The 23,646-nt window shown below is 52.2% G+C and overlaps 6 protein-coding genes across 6 annotated transcripts; 2 read left to right on the plus strand and 4 right to left on the minus strand.

Moving 5' to 3' along the window:
• Positions 1–2,947: 2,947 nt before the first annotated feature.
• Positions 2,948–5,628, minus strand: BO82DRAFT_331403 (ferric reductase family protein; the record flags this gene model as incomplete). The annotated part of the gene is made up of 7 exons (XM_025633140.1): positions 2,948–4,113; positions 4,169–4,290; positions 4,343–4,395; positions 4,448–4,677; positions 4,728–5,048; positions 5,099–5,139; positions 5,191–5,628. The coding sequence occupies 7 exons, from the start codon at positions 5,626–5,628 to the stop codon at positions 3,027–3,029; spliced, it is 2,292 nt and encodes a 763-aa protein (XP_025493799.1). The 3' UTR covers positions 2,948–3,026.
• Positions 5,629–6,955: 1,327 nt separating this feature from the next.
• BO82DRAFT_430751 (putative multidrug resistance protein) lies at positions 6,956–11,090 on the plus strand (the record flags this gene model as incomplete). The annotated part of the gene is made up of 2 exons (XM_025640640.1): positions 6,956–9,256; positions 9,306–11,090. The coding sequence occupies 2 exons, from the start codon at positions 6,956–6,958 to the stop codon at positions 11,088–11,090; spliced, it is 4,086 nt and encodes a 1,361-aa protein (XP_025493800.1).
• Positions 11,091–11,195: 105 nt separating this feature from the next.
• Positions 11,196–13,892, minus strand: BO82DRAFT_390713 (beta-glucosidase; the record flags this gene model as incomplete). The annotated part of the gene is made up of 7 exons (XM_025638530.1): positions 11,196–12,556; positions 12,604–12,766; positions 12,818–13,064; positions 13,127–13,349; positions 13,411–13,475; positions 13,517–13,710; positions 13,766–13,892. 7 exons carry the CDS (start codon positions 13,890–13,892, stop codon positions 11,257–11,259), a joined length of 2,319 nt encoding a protein of 772 aa, XP_025493801.1. The 3' UTR covers positions 11,196–11,256.
• A 1,008-nt stretch (positions 13,893–14,900) lies between these two features.
• On the minus strand, positions 14,901–17,687 carry BO82DRAFT_411336 (transcription factor domain-containing protein; the record flags this gene model as incomplete). Its single annotated transcript, XM_025639790.1, has 7 exons — positions 14,901–15,356; positions 15,446–15,684; positions 15,739–16,149; positions 16,203–16,974; positions 17,244–17,353; positions 17,419–17,494; positions 17,555–17,687. 7 exons carry the CDS (start codon positions 17,685–17,687, stop codon positions 14,983–14,985), a joined length of 2,115 nt encoding a protein of 704 aa, XP_025493802.1. The 3' UTR covers positions 14,901–14,982.
• Positions 17,688–18,244: 557 nt separating this feature from the next.
• BO82DRAFT_382123 (MFS general substrate transporter) lies at positions 18,245–19,803 on the minus strand (the record flags this gene model as incomplete). The annotated part of the gene is made up of 3 exons (XM_025637904.1): positions 18,245–18,438; positions 18,501–19,520; positions 19,591–19,803. The coding sequence occupies 3 exons, from the start codon at positions 19,801–19,803 to the stop codon at positions 18,301–18,303; spliced, it is 1,371 nt and encodes a 456-aa protein (XP_025493803.1). The 3' UTR covers positions 18,245–18,300.
• A 1,425-nt stretch (positions 19,804–21,228) lies between these two features.
• Positions 21,229–23,466, plus strand: rglB (polysaccharide lyase family 4 protein; the record flags this gene model as incomplete). The annotated part of the gene is made up of 4 exons (XM_025640641.1): positions 21,229–21,892; positions 21,948–22,024; positions 22,095–22,109; positions 22,159–23,466. The coding sequence occupies 4 exons, from the start codon at positions 21,229–21,231 to the stop codon at positions 23,377–23,379; spliced, it is 1,977 nt and encodes a 658-aa protein (XP_025493804.1). The 3' UTR covers positions 23,380–23,466.
• Positions 23,467–23,646: the final 180 nt, after the last annotated feature.

Here is a 23,646-nt window from a genome sequence, read left to right on the forward strand (position 1 = left end):
CCACGGCTCGTGAAGCTCAGCGACTGGCATGCAATCTACCATTACTTCCCAACGGTATTAATCTTGACTGAGACTTGAACTGGATAAACTAACCATGAGAAGCGCGTTATGGTTGTTAGCAGGTCCATTATGTGTGTGGAGGTTTATGTTTGTGCTGGAGAGAACCGACTCTCCGAACAGATAAGGAATGCATGTTTTCCAAGAATGCCAGCTGCAGGTTCGCGGTATCTCCTAGAGATTATGAGTACCACTTTTGATGGCCAAAGAGAAAACCAAACCACAGACCATCCGATCAATGACGGCTCTGATCCAACCTTATACTCGGGGGTATACCGTGAAGCCCGAGGGAATGCAGCAGAGTGATCCACAGTAATGAAACCTCCAGATAGAGAAAGAAAATGCGGAGATCGAGCATTCAATTGATTCTTAATGATGAATTTGGTCCGTAGAAGTAGATACATGTGTCTTTCTTGTTAGAACTGGCTTAACTAGCAATGAAGAGTCATCACTCATCCGATCACCATCGGCCGGGTTCAGTATCCTCGTGGGTAGGAAGCAATCGACTACGGCCGAATCACCCAGATTATGGAGAAACTATTCGTCACTTTGTATGAGAGAGCAGCTGCCGCGCCGCTGATAATGTAGTTTAGGCCAAGTGACCTTAGGCTTGAGGTGTCTCTCTGAGAGCAGGGCTGCCAAAATTCCTCCATACATTATCGAAATAGGTCATCGTCCTGCTGAGCAACATTGAGGCAGGAGATGTCGATCCACTCTCCTAAGTATCCTGTGACCCTACAATGATATAGATCTCTTTAGGGTTACACCACAACGATGAACCATGGTGTCGTCCATAAGCACACGATCGATCAATATACTGTTCCCTCGACTGGCTCTTGATCATGGACAATAAGAAGTAGACCACGAAACTGTCCATTTTGTTCGGCGGGGACTTCTGTACTGTATAGTGGGAATTCATCTTTTCAAAGCGGTTCAAGATGTTCTCTCTAGACAGCTGCCAGTCCCCGAGTTGAAGGCTCAGACTTATTCTGATGCGATGCCAGCACTGTGAGTGTTGGCCATCATAGTTGCTTTTCTCCTCGATTGGGATGAGCTCTGTAGGGGATTACCGGTTCGACATGCGTGATCCCAGTACTTCAACATAGTGCATCAATCGTCATCCCGCACGGAATAATCAGTTGAGTTATGTTGACATCGCGATCGCTGTTATCATTGCTGTCCTTCACATGCTAAGGTCATGATTTCCCAGATACCTGAGTCGGCATATCACTGTTGGATGTCAGTGGTTGCAGTATATAATTATCAGTGCTTTTGCCTAGCTGGTGCAGTATTGATTCTGAGTGCAGATGAATAGACCTCCGCTCTCAGATACAAGTTTGCCCTTTGAAAGCAATGTCTGTAAAAGCGGCTAGGAACTCGATGGTGTCCTCTGTATCTCGCTGTCGATGGTGCCGTTTCATAGGCAATCTTGTACCGCGTCATAAATGCGTTTCTAACAGTTGATCCCTTAGTATCAGGTCATAGAGCATTTATGTTAGATTGTACTTCAACAATCAGCACTATGCACCACGATTTGTGGTTGCCGGTGGCTCAAGATTGGAGTGTCATATCCACTGTAATGGTTGGCTCTTTGTGAGGTCCATTCACAGTCGCATATCACACGGTGGCCATACATTGACCAATCCTCGCTAAATTAAGCAGCTCCGTCTAAAATCCGGTTGGTTTTGTTTGGTCCGAGTTTTGTATCAAAGCATCATGTGCATACGTGCAAGCACGGCACGAAATGAAGCTTAGAAGACGCTTCAAACCATGTAAAAGTAGTCGATAGGTGACAGAAACAAAAGCAAAACCCAGTGGGGAAACCCAATAGAAGATAACATCACTCGCCCTGTCGTTCATACCACATAAAATGAACAGGAGCCGAACAGACTTTAATTACCGTAGGTTACAAGCCCACTTCCAGCCAGACTCGGTGCCGCAACCACAGCGACCGAGCACTGCGTAAAGTCGAACAGATACTCTTTCCAAGGGACAGAATCGCAACGAGGAGAATGGCTGAGGTAGCTACCTCAGTCGCTTGAAGTCTTCCTCAATTCAGTGTAAATGATTGACTGGAGTACAGATAATTTCTGCACTGATGCGTGGACGAAGAAGGAGAGATATAGCAGTAGTAGTCCTAGTAGTATGGATCAGGGCGTTGGACCTGTTGCGACGGCTTTGTTATTTGCGATCCGTTAGGGCAGGCGTGCTTGGATAGAAAGGGTAGACAGTAATGATGTATTGATACCATTTCCTGCTCTAGGAGAAAAGGTATCCGATACCCTGTTAGCATGCCATATAGACGGGTATCTTTTAGTAATAGCAGTTCAGCTCTGGGCTTTGATATCATGTAAAGAGGAGGTGTTTGGGGTGAAGCTTGAGGTTAACTTGTCAGACCGGATGGGATAGATGTAGATGGAGAAAGAAGAGTGTGCGATGCTTATAATGAGAGGATCAGGGGAAAGGTGAAGACAACTTGTAGAGTGAATCATATACCGCTGGTATAATTCAATTATCTCTTATGGCACAAGTTACTGCTGTGGGTATCCACATTTCTTTCTGTCTCCATGAGATTCACTCGATTCTGAGTACTTAAACAGTCTTGAGTTACCTTGTCAATCGTCATATAATATGGAGACTTGGCCTTTTGTTCATACTTCACGTAAGTACTTGCTGGACAATCTAGGCAAATATACTATATGCATACTTCACTAATGCCAGTCCCCCAAGACATGACGAAATAAATAACTCCTTCGCTCCTCTCCTCATAGCACCAATTACCTCTCCATACACAACCGTTGGGGTATAGAAGCATTCATTACTACTTGTGTTCCAAGTATCTGCAACATTATTCACCATCTTGAGTAAGTCAACCACCAAATCTAATAGTCCAGAATCCGATATCTAAGCAGTCATTATGTACAAGCGCGCGGAGTCACATACAAACAATAGTCATGAATCGTGACACATTACCAACTAAACGACTCCTCCACATAGCGGATCCCTCGATACCCCCGCTGTAGAGCCAAGCAGACCGCAGCCCGAGTCTGATCTGCCAAGGCTGTCGGACCGCACACCAACACGGCCACAGACGACTCACTGAGCTGCGCTGCATGTGCATGCGCTAAGACAAGGCTTTCCACGTTCGGTCGTCCCTGTGCTATCTCCAACTCATCCATGGACTCGAACCGATCCGGGTCGTGTGGAGTTTGCTTGGCAGTGGCATAGAACGAAGCCCGGAAGTCATCGCGTATCAGTGCCGGTGCTAACTCGCGGGCTGCAAGCTGTCGGATAAATGCGGCCTGTCGCGCGACCCAGACGAGTTGCATATCTCGAATCTGGGTAGATGCTTGATCGGGGTCTTCTGCCGTGCGTAAGAGGTGTCCATGGATGTAGGGGATAATCGCGGCGATGCCGGTTCCGCCAGCTATTAGGAGTACGGACTCATAATTCCAGAGCGGGAACTGGTCGCCGTAGGGGCCTTCCAGAAGAATGGCACTGTCTATGCTCTGAGCTGGGGACCGAATGCATTGATCGCGGAGTTTGCGGGTCCATCCGTCGTAGGGTCGGATCCAGAAGACTAGTCTCAAGCCTCGCGGGGCGTCGTGTTTGAGTTGGATTGCCTCTGCCGATGTCGACTCGGAGGAGGAGTCGGAGAGAAGGGGTACCTGGGTCACATCGATGCTGTGGTCGCCCTTGGTCAGTGGTGGGGTGGGGGATGCATCTTTGTAGTCGGCTTCGTAGAACCAGTGACCCAGGGTGAAGGGGTGGCTTTCCCATCCTGTCAGTCGAAATGGTTGGTAGAGATAGTAATATTGCCCTGAAGTAGGGCACAAAAGCTTCGAGCCCGGGGTAATCTCGAGTCGGATCACGTCCGCGGACGCATCGTAGCTGGCAATGCTTCTGCTGTACTGTATACTGTTTCCGGCATTGACCCGTACATGAATGTTGCAGTAAATGAGACGGGTCACACGGAGTGCTCGGTCCACAGCCCAAATAGCCACCGCGGGCCACAGGTAGGCCCAGTATTCATGGTCGGAGAAGATGATAGTGTGGCTGATATGAGAACGTCGTTAGTAAAGAGCATACATATTAATGGTACGGGACGTACTAAAAACATCCAACTAGGAGCCCAACGGAGAATATAATATGTATGATAAGAAATAGTTCATAGGATCGGTGACGAAACCACTGGATGGCTAATGGTAGGAGCAGAACCATGAGGAATGTTGCCTGCATGAAGGTCAGTCGGTGTGGGATGATCCGATGAAGTATCAAGACTCACCCCTGTTCCCCATAACAGATATGGTTTCGTCAGCTTTTTTAGCAGTCTGCCCTCTGTGATGATCGTCAGCTACGCCCCAGTAGCATCACGCGGAATCCTACTTACTCTCGTACATGATGAAGAGGTAAAGAAAAGTATGAGCAACAGCTTGAATGGTTGCTATCCAGGCCACGTGGCGGTGGAACAGATTGAAAGTGGCAAAGCTCCATCCTGTAGCCCAGATGAAGATATTGTTGCGACCGGCAAAGAGCCAGAGTAATGGAATGTTCGCAAAAGACAGTATGCCCGTTCTGTCTGCTGCGTATCGGAGGAGCTGCGATTGTTTATCGGGCCAGCTGTGATGAGCAGTTAGCTAAAGCCCCGCTTTCTCTGTCGAAGGACTTACTAGATATTATCTGGGATGAGTCGATAGCTCACAGTACACACAGCGATGCTCAAGGCCCAGAAGATAAGCACAACAATAGCGTCTAGGCGGGTTGGAAAGGTCCACCAGAGTAGTTCGCGGCTCTGGGATCGTAGAGGATGAGGCACCACCAGATACACCTGTATCCAGTGGCGGAGGTTTTGTAGGGGCATACACAGCCGGCGTAGTCCTGAGCTAGACCTATAGGTGGCTTGCACCACTGGAGATTGAATAATGTGATGTACCAGTCGCTGGAGAATGCCTGAGCTGAGGATGCATAACCAGAACCCGTACCCGGCCAATCTGGCGATGTTAGCCGAAGCTTCGCAACCGAGGGGGATATCCAATCTTACCCATAAGCGTAATGAGTCCAAACTTCGAACTCCCAGGTATCCTGCCATAATATGGGTTAGAATGCAGGTGACACGATGAGGGGACAACGCACAATAGTGTTAAAGACAATATCATAGTGACTCGGCGCGAGCAAAACAGGCGTGTTGACAGGATGCTTTTTCGGGATTTCCAAGTACTTGACAACTGGCATGCGACGGAGGGCGTCCCTGGTGAGGTTCTCGGCCAGCTGCTCTCGCGGTATCAGATCCACATCCCCGTGCTCTCGGCATGACCTCTCCAGTTGTGCGATGCCTGCTTCTCTCTCCGCTGGACGGCAATAGATGTCCGAAGAGGCGTAGATGGAGGTGACCTCTAGCGGGTTGTGACACCGGGTCTCCCAAAAACCCACGTCGGGGTCCGCGGCGAAGGTAATGTATCCATAGGCGGTGTATATCGCAGTCACGCAGCGTTCGTTCTTGGGGAGGGCGCTGGAGGCAACGAGCGAGGTATTATAGATAGTGAGGAGGATCAGCCCACCGAGTGTTAACATGACTGGAAGGAGGGGTAGCAAGGAAGAAAGAGGGAGAGAGGGGTCTTAAGGGTGATTGTGGGTCATGCCAGGTGAGGTGACTTTCGCACGAGATCCTCTCTGCGCCCGGCCATTCGACCGTCCGAGACCCGCTGTGACTGAAAACCGGCTCGCCGGGAAGTGGCAGGGAAAATGCGGTGAGTTGGTGTAATTTGATTGAGGGAGCAAAGCCAGTCTACGCAGATTTTCATGGACCAGAGATCATGCGGAAGAGAAATGTCAGCACCCAAGTGGATTCAGGCTGGAAGACTAGGGGTAGGAGGAGGTATTTGTGTGAGTGCGGATGGAATGGCGGGTGAAAGCCGACTTCGGATTTATCTAATCTGATCGGGCCATCGGGCCATCTGATAGCCTGCCAACTTTTGATTGGGCACGAGCCCCTCAGCGCTGCGGGTTTCCGTACGCACTGTCGTCCCTGCTGCCTGAGGCCATGATCCATCATCTGCCGGGCGGTGAACACTGCACGGCAGTCTCCTCCGACATTACCCGAAGAGGGATTTCTTCTATCTACTCCAGTCTGTCTGCTTACCGTCATGAATACAATACAACGATCAACACCAGTAATTACTCTCTACTTGACGTAGTGGTAATTTTCATGAATCCTTCACTGCGGGGAAGTAAATCGACGATAATTCCTCACTCCCCTCATGATGAATCTCTCCCAAGTGCGCGATAACTCCTTGTTGATCCCCCTTGCTCGGGGTCGCGTCTGGAATGAAAACACCGGGACACAAGTGCATCATCGAGGACAGTCACAATGGCTAAAACTGCATCATGTCTCTTCCCGACGCCCTTAGCCTTGTATTGAATTTGCTCATTGCAGCCTTGGTCACCATCGTATGCTTCCCCGCTCTGAGGGATGCTCTTCACTGTGCTTCTAAAGGATGTTCGCCAACCGCGCTCTTTGACGGCTATCAGAGAGTGGGAGCCTCTCGCAATGCTTCCATAGGCCTGTTAGGAGGATTTCGCCACGACCCTCGATCGTACCTATTGCTGACCACAAATGCGTGCGTCTGTGCTGCATCTCTTGTGCGAGCCGTATTCGCCAGGAACGGTTTCGATAGAGTGACATGGTCGATACGACTGATATCATGGGTAAGAGTTACAATTACCCTTCGAGTTGTTTCAATGCTAAGTTAGTGTATCCTAGCTCCTGCTCTCTCTACAATGGAACTATGTCCGAGGCGAAGCCTCTCTCCCAATCCGATACCCTGCGACTTGGAAGGGAGGACTGGCTGCTGGCTTGATCATTGGGCATATGATCCTGGAGAACACACTTCGGAGAGACATGGCAGAACAACCACCTGCTGCATCGGCTCTCGCGTGGCTGGTCTGCATCTTGGGGATTATTGTGGTTCTCACATCTCTGTCTTATCCGCGCAAGGCCCGAGCGTTCCGCAATGGAAGACCAATTGACGAGGAAGAAACATCATCTGTTCTTGGGCGATTTTCATTCCACTGGGCGACCTCGCTCGTCTCACTCTCGGCCTCGAATACATCCATCAGCCTGGATAACCTTCCGGAGTTGAGCGACAAATTGCGAGCAAGCAATTTGCAGATTGACTTTATGAAAATGCAAGGTGAACTTAACGCGTCTGGACCGACTCCATCAAAGTTAGTGAGAGGACTTCTATCGCTATATTGGAGGGAGTTGGTCCATCAGATCCTGCTATCCGTACCACTGGCAGTTCTAGCCTTTACTCCACAGCTAGCACTACGCGAAATACTACGACTCCTGGATGCAGATGCAGCGGAACACGATGGACTCAATACCTGGGCCCTGATACTTGGCCTCGGCATTGGAGTATCTTCGTGGCTTGAGAACTGGCTCCTGTGGACCGCCATGAATTGGATCTCAGTGCCATTGACGACGCAGCTATCTGCCGCAGCTTTCAGCAAGTCAATGCGCTTGAGTTTGCAGTTTTCCGCTGGCGAGGGCAATGACAAGGCTTCACCGGACAGTACCCAGAACGTGATCAACCTGGTGGCCATCGATGCGTCACGCATTGCGATTGTGGCGGGGTTTCTCTATTCGAACCTTCTCCAGGCACTAAAGCTCGCCGTAGCGTGTACCTTCTTGGCTCACCTTCTGGGTTGGCCAAGCTTGCTTGCGGGACTGACCTGCCTTGCCCTCTTCTATCCACTCCATTCGCTCTGCTTGTCGAAATACTCGGCTGTCGAGAAAGACCTCATGCTTAGCCGCGACAAGAAGGTGTCGACTCTGACCGAGGTTTTGCAGGGTATTCGCCAAGTGAAGTTTGCGGGACTCGAGGTCAAATGGGAACGCAGGATGAACTTTCTTCGCGATCGTGAGGTAGAAGCTCAGAAGAGAGCATTCATCTGGCATGTAATCAACCTCTCGATCCACCTGCTTGGGCCAGTCATGGTCTCAGCCGTCTCCTTGAGTGTCTATAGCTGGAAGCAAGGCCCACTTACGCCATCCGTCGCTTTCCCAGCTTTGTCAACGCTCGGGTATATCCAATTCATCCTAGGCCTCATACCCGAACTACTTTCCGGTCTCGTGGGTGCGAAGGTGAGCATCGGACGAATGGCAAAGTTCTTGAACTCGGCTGAAGCGACGGGAAACACCACGCCTTTCCGCTCGATACAACTGGAGAATGCCACTGTGTCTTACAGTATATCAGCTACAACAGAGTCAGGCATACTCCGAAGCGTGACGCTCAGCTTCCCTCTGAGAGGCTTGAGCGTGGTGTCCGGCCGCACTGGATCAGGCAAAACCCTGCTACTCAGCTCCATGCTAGGCGAGTGCGAGGTCCTGTCTGGTTCAATACGACGTCCTGTTCCCCCGACTTATGAAGCAATATACCACACAGAACCCAATCTGGAGGACTGGTGTCTCAACTCAGCAGTGGCCTACGTAGCGCAGACTCCGTGGATAGAAGCCGGTACCATTCGAGATAATATCCTCTTCGGCCTACCCTATCACCAGGCGAGGTATCATCATGTGATGTTTGCATGCGCTCTCATGCAGGATCTGGACCTGTTGGATGATCGGGATCTTACCGAGATCGGGCCAAGTGGAGTCAACCTCAGCGGTGGGCAGAAGGTGCGCATTGGTCTAGCGCGCGCTCTGTATTCGCGGGCCGGGATTCTACTGCTGGATGATATCTTCAGTGCCGTGGATGTGCACACCGCAAGCCATCTCTTCAAGCATGCCATCACTGGGGAGCTTGGTGAGGGACGAACAAGAATCTTGGTCACACACAATGTGGACCTTTGCTCTTCCAAGGCTGACTATTTGGTCGAGCTTGAGAATGAGACCGTCAAATATGCACACTCAGTGATTCAATCCCACTCTGAAAAAGAAAACAGCTCCTTGCAACGGGGACTACCCATAAGCGAAGAACAAGACGAAACGGTTGATGGCAAGACTGATGGCCAAGATGGTGGTGCAGATGACATTGGCAGTCCTACCGTGCTTAAAAGATTTGTTGATGAAGAGTCTCGAGCCGAGGGCGCCCTCCAGTGGTGGTTGTTTCGGAGGTACATCCAGACGAGCGGTGGATGGGCATCGTGGGCTGTTCTCGCCGCGTGTTACGTGATGTACAACATATTACAGCTGTCTCAGGTATGTGTCGGGTCCTCATACCACGCACTAAACTAACCCTCGTCATCAGTACTGGTGGATTCAAATCTGGAGCAGGGATGGAATCGCCCAAGGCACTGGCACAGGTGGCAGCGATACGGCATACTACCTCGGCATGTACACCGCGATCGCCATCCTGTCATGTCTCGCCGGCTCACTGCGCGCGTACATTGCTCTCCGAACCTCACTGACCGCGGCATCTCGCCTCTTTCGCCAACTACTCTCCGTGGTCCTTCGCGCCCCCTTGCTCTGGCTCGACAAAGTGCCCTCAGGAAGACTCCTCAACCGCTTCACCGCCGACTTCTACCTCATAGACTCACGCCTGGGCTTCGACCTGACCGCCGTTCTGAACGCAGGCATGGACTGCATCGGCGTGATCACCGGCGGAGTGGTCGTGCGCCCGATCCTTCTCATCTTCGCCGGGCTCCTCGCCGCAGCAGCAACGTGGTACACGAAGCGGTACCTCTCGGCCGCGCGGGAGATCAAACGCCTGGAAAGCGTCTCGCGCAGCCCGGTCTACGAGCAGATCGCCACCTGCCTGCAAGGGATCAGCACCATCCGGGCCTTCAACCAGAGAAAGCGGTACATCGCACAGCTGCACGACAAGCTCAACCGCCAAGCACAGGCCTCGTGGCACCTCTACCTCTTCAACCGCTGGTTCACCTTCCGGATCAACCTGCTGGGCGCCGTGTTCTCGACCGTGACCGCCCTCGCCGTCGTCAACCGCGCGGACATCACCGGCGCGATGGCCGGCTTCGCCCTCGTCTTCACCAACCACCTCTCCTTCGCCCTCGTCTCGCTGAGCCGCGCCTACTCGACCCTGGAAATGGACCTCAACGCCGTCGAGCGCATTCTCGAGTACTCCGACATCCCTACCGAGGAGCCACCCTCCACCGATCCAACAATCATCCCGCCTCCCGAATGGCCACAAACCGGAACCATAACCATAACCAACCTCACAGCCTCCTACACCCCAACGACCGCACCCGTCCTCCACAACGTCAACTTGCACATCGCCGCCGGCCAAAGAATCGGAATCGTCGGCCGCACCGGCGCCGGCAAATCCAGCCTCGCGCTGGCCATCTTCCGCTTCCTGGCCCCGTCCCCGTCCCCGTCCCCGTCCCCCAACTCGAGCCGCGGAAGCGCGAGTAGTGGTAGCATCACGATCGACAATCTTGACATCGCCACAATCCCACTATCCACCCTCCGCTCGCGAATGGCCATGGTCCCGCAGAACCCCGTGCTGTTCACAGGCACGATCCGCTCGAATCTGGATCCGTTCGACGAGTACGACGACGACGCGGTGCTACGGGCGTTGCGGCAGGTCCATTGGTCTTCCTCCTCATCGTCATCAACCTCAACCTGTCTGCATCCGCAAGAGAGCCCGCTGCGCAGCCCACAGGCCAGTAAGGTACTGGGGGAGAAGGTCTCCCCGGGCGGAACGAACTTCTCGCACGGCCAGCGGCAGCTCCTCTGCCTGGCGCGGGCGATGCTCGCTTGTCCGGCGGTGGTGGTGATGGATGAGGCGACGTCGGCTGTGGATCGCGCGACGGATGAGGTCATTCAGCGGTCGATTCGGGATGGGTTCTTGGGTAGTGGTAGGGCTGGCAGCCGGACAACGTTGTTGGTGATTGCGCATCGGATACGCACGATCGCCGACTTTGATCAGGTGGTTGTTATGGATGCCGGGCGGGTGGTGGAGTTTGGGACGCCGAGGGAGTTGTTGGCCAGGGAGGGGGGCGTGTTCCGCGGGTTGGTGGAGGGGGATGTTGATGCCGAGGAGTTGAGGAGGGTTATTACTGGAGTTGGGAATTAGGGAATGTGTCTGGTGTGATCGCTGTTGGTGACAATCGTGGAGGCTCAGATGTCAGTGCTCGCTACGTCATTAGGTGCAAACGTTAGATAGGAATGATTCATTGGGGTTATATCTCTCTCAAGAACGTCTCCTAGCCCCACATCTGACCAGCCTACATAGAACGAAACTACACGGTCAATGTCAACTCGCCCGTGAGAGGCAGATCCCGACTCGACCGCCCCACATACACCTGATAATTTCCCGTCTGCAGCTCCCACGCCTGCGCCTCAACATTCCACGTACTCAGGTCGCGCCGCGTCAGGGAAAATGACACAGCCACCGTCTCGCCCACAGGGACATTGACCTTGTCAAACCCACGCAGCTGCCGAACTGGCCCATTGGGGATCCCCACATACAGCTGCGTGACCTCCGCCCCGTCCACAGTCCCAGAATTCTGCACCTGCGCTGTGACATTGGCGAGCACATCCCACAGACGCGGGTTACCTCCTTCCTGGATGTCGGCAGTTGGTGGGTACTGTGTCGCCTCGACCGATGTCCTTTGGATATTCAGCCCGGAATAATTGAATGTAGTATACGAGAGGCCGAACCCAAACTCGAACTGCGGGGTGATGTTCTCCTTGTCAAAGGCGCGGTAGTCGATGTAGACGCCCTCGGTGAAGTCGTCCTGTGGGAAGAGGCCGTACGGCGCCACAGGCTGGACCGGGTGCAAGACAGCACCGTAGTCGGATGCCTGCTTGGCAACTGTGTAGGGTAGTCGGCCGGAGGGGTTGGCACGGCCGTACAGCAGGTCGACAATGGCTGTGCCGGTGTCTTGACCAGGAAGGTGGGCGAGGATTACAGCAGTGACATTTTCGTGGTCGATCCAGTCGTAGACGAGGCGAATGCCTGCGTTGTGGATCACGACGATCGTGTTGTTGCATTGGTTGGCGACGTTGCTTACGAGCATGTCGCTGTCCGCGTCAACGAGACCCGACCGGTCGCCGCCTTCGGACGCGTAGCTGTTGATGAAGACGAGGCAGGCGGAGGAGGCGGGGTCAACGTCCGGGTCATTGGAGCTCACGTCCCATAGTACTGCGGTATTGTCTTCATAGGCTTGTTGCTGAATGGCGTCGAGAGGCGCGATAATATAGGCTGGGCTGTTCGAGCCGGAGCCGCCGCCAACCCAGAGGGTGTAGTTCTGGATGGCCGGCATGACTCTGTCAAAGGAAAGGGTTAAGCGGGTGGACTCAGGGGCTTTGGCATCGTATCCGAACACGGAAACTAGGCGGGGCGAATGGAGGGGTAGCGCAGAATTCTTGTTCTTGACAAGGACATGACCCTCAATTGCGCTTTGGAGTAGAGCGTCCTTTTCGTCGGCGGAAGTTCCGATGACAATTTCGTGCTCGGAATAGACATCTTCGGGCATGCCGATTCCAGGAGAGGGGAAATCGGTGTCTTGGTTCATTTGATACCAGGACGCGACGATTCTGGCTGGGTCAGTGAAGAATCAATTAGTAAATGTGGCCTGGCTTACCTGGTAACCATGTCGTCGAGCCTTGATGCTTCCATACTACCATTGGCAATAGCGGTAGTGAGATTAGAGCCCCAAGTGGTAGTACGTGGCATGACCATGTCCAGCCCGGCATTAGCACCAGCGATCCCGGCGTGTTGCGCACCCCAGTCAGTAACAACGTAGCCTTCTACATATTAGCAACGGTGCTCAGTAGTGAACAATCTAGGTGTCTGACCTTGGAAGCCGAGTTCAGTCTTCAATAGTCCGTTCAGCGTCTTGCTGTTCTGGCATGCGTAGGAGTTGTTAACTCGGTTGTATGAGCACATAACAGAGACGCTTCCCGCCAGCACAGCATCTTGGAAGGGCCAGAGGTAGAGTTCATGAATGGTCTTATCGTCGATGTTCGAGGATACCGAAGCAACGGTGATTCCGTTCTCTGTCTCGGGATTTCTGTTGGTCTCTTGCTCGTTTCCGATGTAGTGCTTTGGGTGAGTCGTTAGCATCCTCTTGTGGTGAAGATAGCAGTAAGGGAGAGTATACAAACCTTCACAGAGACACCAACACCGGCCTCCTGCACACCCTGGACTGTCTCATACACCAGCGCCCCGCTGAGATAGGGATCAGTGGAGAAGCCTTCCCAGTTCCGCCCGCCTTCCGCGACACGACCGATGGGGCCAACCACAGGGCCCAGCAGAAGGTTGACACCCTTTCGATGAAACTCTTGTCCCATGTACAGAGCCCGTTGGTGAGCAAGAGTTTTGTTCCAGCTAGAACCGAGGAATTAGCAGGTAATCTGAGAAACTCAATCGACTGCTAAAGTATGCGTACCTTGCTCCAACATGGATGCCACTGGCCCAACCATTTACGAAGTCCGTTCCACGCTGTGTACTATGCTTTAGAAAAGAAAGCTTCAATACTGCCTGGGTCCACATACCAGCCCATTCCCTGCATCCGACACACAGTAGCCGGGAAAGCCTAGCCGGGAGACTGCTGGAATATTGCCCGAGCACCCATTGCTGGCACTGTAGCCTGCCGTGAAGTTGACTTTCTCCTCGTCTGTGAGCTGGGCGACGAAGCTCTTTGCTTTCTCGTAGGCTGCAGCCCATCCACCGGTACCGGTACCCTCGGCTGAAGTGCTGCGTTAGGAGTGAGTGACAAAGGAAAGGATCATGGGTAACCATACGGGAAGGGTAAACTGGCGGAGAAGCGCCGTAGAAGTAGGTATCGCTGGTGACGTTCTGCTCAGTTGGTGCAGCGGAGCAAAGAGAAAGACCGCCCAGGAGGGCGATCAAGGATCCTAAGCTGTGCATTCTGCTGCCTCTGTACTGCCTCTGTGCTGCCTGGTTCTACACTCTCTCCGAGCGACTTCATGGTGGTATTTATACCTCAGCCTGACCTTCCCAGCAAGGTATACAGAAGGAAAAGCATTTGTCAGGACCGCAGGGGAACTCCGGATATCCCGCACCCATTGCCTGACTAGCGGGTCAATGTCGGCGAATAAACCTGAACACGACTTGATCATGACGGTCATGTGCAGATTCTAGGAGAGGGCGGTACTGTGAGTGAATGAGGAGTCGATACATAGGTAGATGGCGATGGAGTGAGTGCCGGCTCACGGGTCAGTCAAATTGGATCTTGACCCCCACATGCCGTTCCTCCGCAATCCGGGGTTGTCCCACTAGCCCCACAATGACCAGGATGGCAGGCTAAACAACCAGTCCGGAGCAAGTCCGAGCAATAGGAATAGCGAGAGAACCTTGCGTGACGTGATGCAACCCCGCATTTATCCCCCAGGACTTTGGACGTAGTTTATGCAGGGCATTGACCCCTGCTATGTTGGGGTTGGTGGCAGTGTGTGTACAGTACAACAAAACACAGGGATAGACGACATTTGTGTTCGCCCGACTGCTCTATGCTGCCCTCTGTAAAATTGTAGAGTGGTTGAAAACCTCGAGAACAAAGTGCTGATAAGCAACAAGCGACAGTTCTTGGTTATCGTCTTGGTCAAATGAACGAAGAATCATGTCATCCGTACGGGCTTGGCTGACTGAAGCTTGTTGGCAGACTTGGGCAGACTTGGGGTTCAGGGCATGGGCCACCGAAAGTATCCTTCGTTAGCTCGGTCTTCGGCCAGAGAAGTCGGCAAGTAGAAGAGGGGGTGTCCAGTTGTGACTGGGGAAGTTGTTGTATCAAGGCAACTCGAGCCTAAACGGGTGGATTGAGCCGTGTGCTTCTCATTGCCAAGGCGGCTAGAGTGAGGTATGTAAGAGAAACGCAGTATGCGGGGTATATCGCTGCTATAATAGCAGAAGTTAAAGCGCAAAAGTAGTAATGCTAGGAAATCACTGTAAGGTCCAAAAGTAGCATCCAAGCCAATACTCTCGGTCACCCGAGCCCCGCTCAGAATAAATTACTCGGGACGCTGTTCAACCACGACATATCCTGGAAGTCCAAGAGATCAATGCCCTCAAACAAACCGGTGTTGAATCCCTCCCCCAGTGACACATCTCCGAACCCATTCGACGTGGAAGACCCCGTCGGAACGGTCTGGGCAGGCACCTCCTGGTCCGTCGAGCCGCCCTCGGACACCACGCGCTCGTACAGTATCTCTAACGCGGCAACACATCGACGGGCAGAGGTGCTATAGCTGTGGTATCTGCGAAGGATCTCGAGGGCATGGTCCCAGCTTTCAGTAATGGCGGGCTCGGTGACTTCTTCCAGGATGGCTGGGCAGAGGCGTCCGGCGATTAGAACGGTAGCAGCTGTGTAGACGTCTGTTTCCAGTCAGATGATATAACTCAAGTACTATCTACGAGGTACAGAAAGGATGAGTAAGAAAATTGGCCAGGGCTCAGATGCTCACAGAGAATGTTATACCACCACGCTGGAAGTGGACCGGCCGATCCGTCGGCGGGAATGTGGCTGTGGATCAAGCCGATGACTTCCTGCGCAACTTTGACGGAGATAATGGAGCACTGGAGTGCTATACGCTGGGGAAATGAATCTTGAAGAGAAATGAGGGGGTCGGCGACTGCAATATCGCGGGAGGTACAGTATTTAGACAAAATAGGTCGGAAAAGAAGCATGCGCACGTGAAGGAACCTGGAGGTTTTACATCAACACATGTCTTCCGCAATCGAGATTGAGAAAATTCACCGTGCTCGTAGTACAACGCTCTGATGGTAGAACATTTTGTCGCCGTAAGCGAGAGAGGCTTGGCCTCGTAAGTGCTCTGGTAAAGTTCGTGACCACGTGGTGAGCGCTCGGTCCAATTCAAATATGGTATGACCACCTTCCGTAGTCTGTTTGTTGAAATAAAAATCATAAACATCTTCCGGGCTCTCATCCGGATTAGGATTGTACAGACTGAGAAGAATATCGTTCAGAATCTCGTAGAGCTCCAAAGATTTGGCATAGAATGCCATCACAGAAGGTCGACCAGCCGGTTGGATTATGTCGGTGCCTGCAGAGGGTATATACTCCTCGTCAACAGTCGCTGGTAGCGGTACGGAGCCACCGGACGCTTTAGCTATCATGGAAGGGCGACCGAAAGTCATGGAGATTACCCTAGGACTCGGTTAGCTTCTGTGAGTGGGAAAAGAGGCGTGGGCTGTTCTGACCTGTCCATCAACACGCATCCATGCCAGATCTTCCGGGCCAGCTGCTTTTCCTGAGGATTACGTAGACGAGCACTAGTCTGCGGAAGATGTAGTCCCAGACTCTGTGCATTTCGAATGGCCAACCCGGTAATGATCCAGCACTGATGAGCGGAGTCCGTGCTCTGGAGATACTGGGCCATGAGCAGCAAGCACTGAATGAGCTCAGCGGATCCTGTATTCCACAAATTGAATCGAAGAAGATCTTTGGCGCGAGAGAAAAACGCATCTGCCGACGCCTCACGCTCTTCGGGCGGAATAAAGTCAGCTAGCTGGCAGGCCAATGCAAATATCACGTTGAAAGTGCACATCAGCATATTTTCGTCCGAGTGAGAAGGCTCTCCAGTCCAGAGCCTTGAATATTCAGCTCGTAGATTCAGACTATCGATGAGGGGATAAAGTGGAAAGACAAAGGTCCAGTAAACCTCCATCAGACTGTCTGCTGTTTTCCGCGGCGGAAGGACGTAGTTGGAAATTGTAGACGGACGCTGCATCCGCGAGGACTTTAGACCGGACGATGATGTCGCTCCAAGAATTGAGTCGGATGTTCCGCGATATGGTGACGGTACCCTCTGATCAATAGCAGTTCTGATTTGTCGAATGAAACTGGCAGCACTGGAGCTACCAAAGAAGCCCTGGGCTAGCCGCTCTTCTTCCACCTCGCCCATCATTGCGTTCACGCCGTCTGTATACTGCCGTGGATTTTGCCTGTTATCAGGAGCCGGATTCTGGCACACTGCATCCTTGTGCATACAGATCGGCGAAGCGTCCGGGGTTTGGTCGCATAAGAGGCATGGCGAAAGAGATCTAGCCCCGCTATCACTGACTGAGGTGGTTGGTAGACGCTGCCTATGACTCGTGAGGGATGGAGCAACTGCGATCGACGTTGGCGTCTGCAGTGGACTCGGGAATCGAGTCTGAGATTCGAAAGAGTTAGCGCAACGTGTCTCTCCAAGGTGTTGTCTGAGGACCTCAAACTTGGGGATCATAGTCATTTAGTCAGACTCAGAGGGCTTACCTGCGGAGACCCTGGGCCCAATGACTGAGTACTATCCACCTGTGCTCTCACAGGGTTTTCGAGAAGCTTCAACCTATTCTCAAGACCTTTGACATAGCTTCCCCGGAGCAACGTCAGCAGATGCCGATTCAATTGATGCCTGAGATACAAGGCAGAACTGACGTTTGCATAGCTCGTTTCTTATCTCCAGTATAGATGCACTTCTCTCGATCTCCTTTCCTCACACATGGTCCACATACTGCACAACACGCGTCAGATCAACCAGCGATGTAGAAGTGCAACTTCGGACCAGACATACCGGGATGGATGCCGTCACACCGGACCTTCCGGACGCGGCATTCATCGCACGCGACCGTGATCTTGTGACGTTTGTGTGGAGTAGCAGAACCATCTGCTGAAGGCCAGCGTTTTGAAGAAGGTAGACTAGTCATAGATAGATCAGTAGCAAGGTGTTAGCACATTCGCGTGCTTTGTCCGGGTCTGGGAATTTGATAGGAGGCGGAAGGAATTCCGGAGCATGAGGCCACGGGCAAGTGCGGGCGGGAGCTTCGGATCCGATTCCGTGGGTCCAGCCCCCTTTGGGTTGGGAAAGGCCAGTTTATGTGGATGTAAATAGTTAGTTATACTCGATTAATCTTCTTTTTATCTACTCTTTATGGTTCTCCTTCTATTTTTTTTAATTTGACTGTTCAGTCCATTGCCTGAAGTCGATTACTTTCCGCGGCCAAATTGCCTGAAAAAAGCTCAAGCATGAGCATGGCATACTCTACTGCATCGAAAAGGCGAGCGTAGACGAGATCGCATACGTATAAGTTGAACGAAGACCCCCTTGATAAATAAACTACTTCAGGATACTGACAACCTTCAGTCGATGGCAAACTCTATCATACTACTGTCATCACTTGCCCAAGGGCATTCACTCGGATGCTATGTTATAGTCTTGACAGTACAGGACTTCTTCCAAAACCATCCGTCTTTGACAAGCTATGCGTACCTTGGATTACTCCCCCTGATTATTTCGACCTGCCACCTAGTCAAATACTACTAGTCAGACCGCGTGGCGACGACGTGCATGGCAACAATCGGCAGCATGGCGCACGCTCCGACAATTGCACACATAACCCCAGCCGCACCAGCCAACCCCAATGTATCGAACATGTCTGGGAAATAGAACGGACCAATCTAGCCGCAGAGCATGCAGAGTCAGCAAGAACCTCAAATTCAACCACTTGGTAAACACTCACGAATCCATAAAGATGGCGAAACACGTTGATGCAAACCCCAATATCTGTAGCCACCTCGCGATGGCTATCAATGGCAAAAGAGATCAAGATTGTGGTGATCACTTGGTTACCGAAGCTGGCAATTGCTGCACCCACGCAGGGAGTCACGTTCCAGGACGTGGCCTTGCTAAGCTGAAACCCCCAGACCAGAAGGCCGGCGATGACGGTCCCGAAGCCGACATAGGACAACCAAAGACGGTCTGCTGGGCGGTAATGGCCCCTGCGTTTCTGAAGAGCTTGCAAGAAACGGTCGGAAATGGGACCGCTCAGCTGTTCGCCGAGCAAGCAGCCGATGATGATAGCAATGAACTGCAAGCCGATTTGTTGCGAGTCAAAGCCGAATTTCTCCCCGAAGGCAATGGGCATCTCCACAATGAGGGCAATATTTCCGTAGCAAAAGACTATGGCGTGAGCACAGGCGGGAATGAGGACGCGCGGAAGCCGTACGTAGAAGAGGGGCTCGACAAATTCGCGTGCCTTGAGAGGCCGGGGGTTAATTCGGCGTGGGATGAATTTGTGGTAGAAACGGGATCTGTGGGGGCCTGCTGCAGAGGTGTAGCTGTTCTCTGGAATGTGAAGAGTTTCTTCTCCCAGTAACAAGTAGGCGACGAGCTGGCAAAAGTTTATGATGGCAAAAATCCAGTACATCCATTGGTAACCAATGTGTTTCGTCACAAAACCCATTATGAAAGGTCCTCCTGGCGTCCCGAGGGTGAGCATCAGCGTCCACCACCCCAGCTTCTGAGCTCGCTTTTCAGATTCACAGAGCTCCGTGATAATGCCGCTGCCTATGCCCATAGGTGGCGAGATAAAGATGGCTGTCAGGACGCGTGTGGCCATTTGAGTCCCATAGGTCGTGCAGCGAGCTCCACCGATGTTGCATACCAAGCTCCCGAGCACCGATAGTATTAAAATATGATAGCGGCCGTAGATCGAGGTAAGAGGCTTCCAGAATAATGGGCAGATCCCTAGAAGCAAGATCTAGGAGGTATGGCTGTGAGCTAGAGTTTATGGACCTTCCATCACGCACAGTGAAAAGAGGCCGACGAACCTGCATCGAAGTGAGATAACTTGCTTGCGGCACCGTAACCCCATACACCTCAGCCATGGTGTCGTATGCTGGGATGATGCCTGCGGCCATGAAGGTTGCGACCATTGAATGAAAAGCAACCATCAGAATCTGGGCATTTTTCTTCCACTCTGGCCATTCCTGAGGGTTGGTCGAAGAGGCACCTGACCCAGTCTCGCAGACTTGCTCTGGCATTCTAGAGGATACATCTTCTAGATGAGTTGCAGTATTGTACTCACCTCCTTTGACATCTGAATCGGACCTGTCTGGAGCTAACATGTTGCTTTTATCGGCTTTTGAGCAAGAGGAACAAGGAATTATGCGGTCTAGCGCCACATCAAACGAGGAGACAATATCTCGCCACCTGTCAAATGAGAAGCACTAATAGCAGCGGACAGGAGATTCTGACGAGCAGATTGGTAATTCCACGTTTCTTCTCCTCGCGTCGTGCTGGACCCTTTATACCATGTTCCGTCCGCTCTTCTTTGATACCCCATCTACCCCATGGGGAAGGACAGTGTGTAGATTCCCAGCTGAAGCGGGCCTGGATCCGCACTTCCATCGCGCACGGCCGTTATGGTCAGGGTCTCATTGGAACAGCTCAATGATATACACTCTTGGCACTTGAAATTGAGAGGAATTGTTTCCGATGAGGCTCGATTCGCGGCCAGAACGTCGCTTACCCGAGGGTATACCTGATACCATTGTAGAAGTATCGGGTCTGCATCCGATACCATCCTTGCCATCCATGATCCGTCGGAAACGATCCACTAATCAACCTTATCCTTTCAAGTTTTCAGGGCTTATTTAACAGTGGCTCTCGAGCAACTTTGGCGTAACAGGCGCACCGTGGTCCAGCCGCTTTGAATCCTAAGGAAAGTCGCCAGTGCTTGCGATCTGACTTGCTGAGACCTACAAAAGAAGTGTCAATCTCGGATGCAGTTCCTGACAGATGAAACCGGAATCCTATTTAATACCTGTGGATATTGCCACATCATTGATGTCAATACTCCCTCACACATCCTGCCAATCTTCCCCGTGCTTGCCTCTCCTCCATGGTGGCTCAATACGGTCAGGCGATATTTCACAGCTCGTAGTCACATTTCAAGACCTGCTACTGATCCGATAAACAGAAGCAGGGTCAGGATATAGGGGATAGAGGGGGAAGTGAGGATTGGGGAACAGTTGGAGGTACTGTACTGTTGTAATGTTGGATCCCCGCACCGAGTCCGCACAGCATTGCGTGCACTTCCAGGCACAATGTCGGGTGAATGAAGGCCGAATAAATTCTCCGTGAGAGATTGCATTCTGCTTGGCCTGCGGCTTCCCCCGCATTTTGGTCCAGTTTCTCCCCAGATCATAGGCGAAGGCGGGGGACCTTCCGCTTCGATCGTCCCTTGGCATTTCCTGCAACCCAACAACCATCGCTTCGAATACCACCCAGCATGTTGACTTGCCTGCAATTGTTTGTCATGAGTCAGGACGATCGTTCATCCGGGATGATCTGTGTCCGAAGCCTTCCATCATGCCACCGACTATAAAAGCAAGACGACAGTCAGTGCGTCATGTCACGATGGCCATGGACATCGCTGTCGAGATCCGTCTACAGAATCAGTCACGATGCGCCCAACTCTTCCCTTTGGCGTGTTGGCGACATGCCTCACCTTAGCCTCTGCAACACTGCGAATCGGCCAGAATGAAAGCACGATCACTCTGGCAAATGACCGCCTGACCGCGGTCTTTGCAATCAACAAAGGCAGAATAGTTGACCTTACCCTCGACAGCCAGGATCTACTCGGTCCGCAATCAGGGGATACAGGGACCGGCCCCTATCTGGATTGCTACTGCATTCCTTCAGGCTTCTACACACCAGGATCCACAAGCCCCAGCATGGATGTCGTCGAAGGGACAGATGCCACGGGAACCAAATATGCCGGTGTGATCATGAACGAGACGTACCCTCCGACAGGTCAGCAATTCCAGCAATACTGGTTTCTCCGCGACGGCGAGACAGGTCTGCACACCTTCAGTCGGCTCGCCTACTACAATGAGACCACGCCGTTCTTGCGCAACTTGCAGGAGTTCCGGACCCTTTTCCGGCCCAACACGGATTTGTGGACACACCTGACTTCCAGCGAGGTTCAGACTGCGCCCCTTCCCAGTAAAGAGGCCATCAGCAAAGAGATTGTCGTTCAGGATGCAACTTGGACATTCAATAACACCCCTGACGATGCGTACTATACTCGATTCTCGGAATACTTTACCAAGTATACTTTCTCAAATGGTTAATGATATTGATCCTTCATCTTCCACGTCGCATATGGCTGATAGTTCCGAAGATTGGCGTGATAACTCGGTTCACGGTATGTATGCGGATGGAACCACATCCGATGGTACGACATACGGAGCGTGGCTGGTAATGAACACAAAAGTGAGGTCCATTCACAATGAGCAGCACACAGAGAACTAACCGTAATACTTGCTAGGATACATACTATGGTGTACGTTACTGTCATAAATAAACCTCCTTGACTAGGCTGACCATACTAGGGACCCTTGCATTCCGATCTTACCGTTGATGGTATCGTTTACAACTACTTGGTGTCGAATCACCACGGAGAAGGAACCCCGAACATCACCTACGGTTTTGACCGCACTTTCGGCCCTCAGTACTACCACTTCAATGGCGGGAAGGGGTCCAAATCAACCTTGGAGGAGCTGAGGTCTGATGCTGAAACATATGCGAACCCCAGCTGGAATGTGAAATTCTATGATTCGATCGCTAAGCACGTGATCGGGTATGCACCTTCGAGTGTCAGAGGTACAGTGCAGGGACACATCAAGCTCCCTAAAGTAGCAACCCGACCGATCGCTGTACTCACGGTAGATGGACAATACTTCCAGGACAACTCAGTCGACCCTTCATCATACCAATACTGGGCGGAGATTGATAAGAACGGGAAATTCAGCATTGACCACGTCAAAGAGGGCAAGTACCGGCTCACTGTGTATGCGGACGGTGTCTTCGGTGATTATGAGCGCGACGGCGTGCGAGTACAGGCTGGCAAGACTACGAAGGTTCAGGAGACTTGGGTTGAGGAATCTGCAGGCACCGAGGTCTGGCGGCTAGGCACTCCCGACAAGTCATCGGGAGAATTCCGCCGCGGCGTGGCTAGAGACGAAACCCATCCACTGCACCCTCCGCAGTATCTGATCTATTGGGCCGCCTATGACTGGCAGGAAGACTTCCCCAACGGAGTCAATTACACGATTGGAAGCAGCGATCCTGCCACGGATTTCAACACGGTGCAGTGGTCCGTGTTTGGTCCGACCCCGGACAATCCCGATGTCGAGTACGACACCACCCACGATTGGACTATCAACTTCAATCTGGATAAGAAGCAGCTGCAGAAGCGGAAGAAGGCGACGTTGACCATCCAGCTTGCGGGCGCGAAGACCGCGTCCGGTAACACCGATGTATGGAACCCAGCCGAAGAATACAACAATCTCTCGTTGGAGAGTTATATCAATGGCCAGGAGGAGCCCTTGAGCATGGTGATCGGATTCAATCAGTCCAGTAGTTGCATTGTCCGGTCCGCCGTCAGTTGCTACCAGGTTCGATCACGGATGGAGTTCCCAGCTGACTGGCTGGTGGTCGGAAATAATGTCTTGACATTGCACCTGCCGTACAATGCCACGGACACGGAGACGGCGATATTGCCTGGGACGGTATATGTGCAGTATGATGCCTTGAGATTGGAGGTTTCATGAGAATGGAGGCATGACCGGAAGCGCGCAGATTGAATAAGGTGTACTTGTACCTGCTCCACATTAGGAACCAGAAATCAAGAATGTGCCCAATATTGGACTTTTGTTGCAGCCTGAGGCATTAATGTCTTATGCCTCGACAAGTTATCCCATATCCTGTTGCACACGCCCTAAACCGAGGACAAGATGCTCGGTGGAGACGAGCAAGACGATGAACCAGTGCTCAGTGTATAGTATTTTCGAGCAAAACAGACTGCGCATAGACGGTAT

The sequence above is a fragment of the Aspergillus uvarum genome (genome assembly GCF_003184745.1).
Source record: "Aspergillus uvarum CBS 121591 unplaced genomic scaffold BO82scaffold_15, whole genome shotgun sequence".
Lineage (NCBI taxonomy): Eukaryota > Fungi > Ascomycota > Eurotiomycetes > Eurotiales > Aspergillaceae > Aspergillus > Aspergillus uvarum.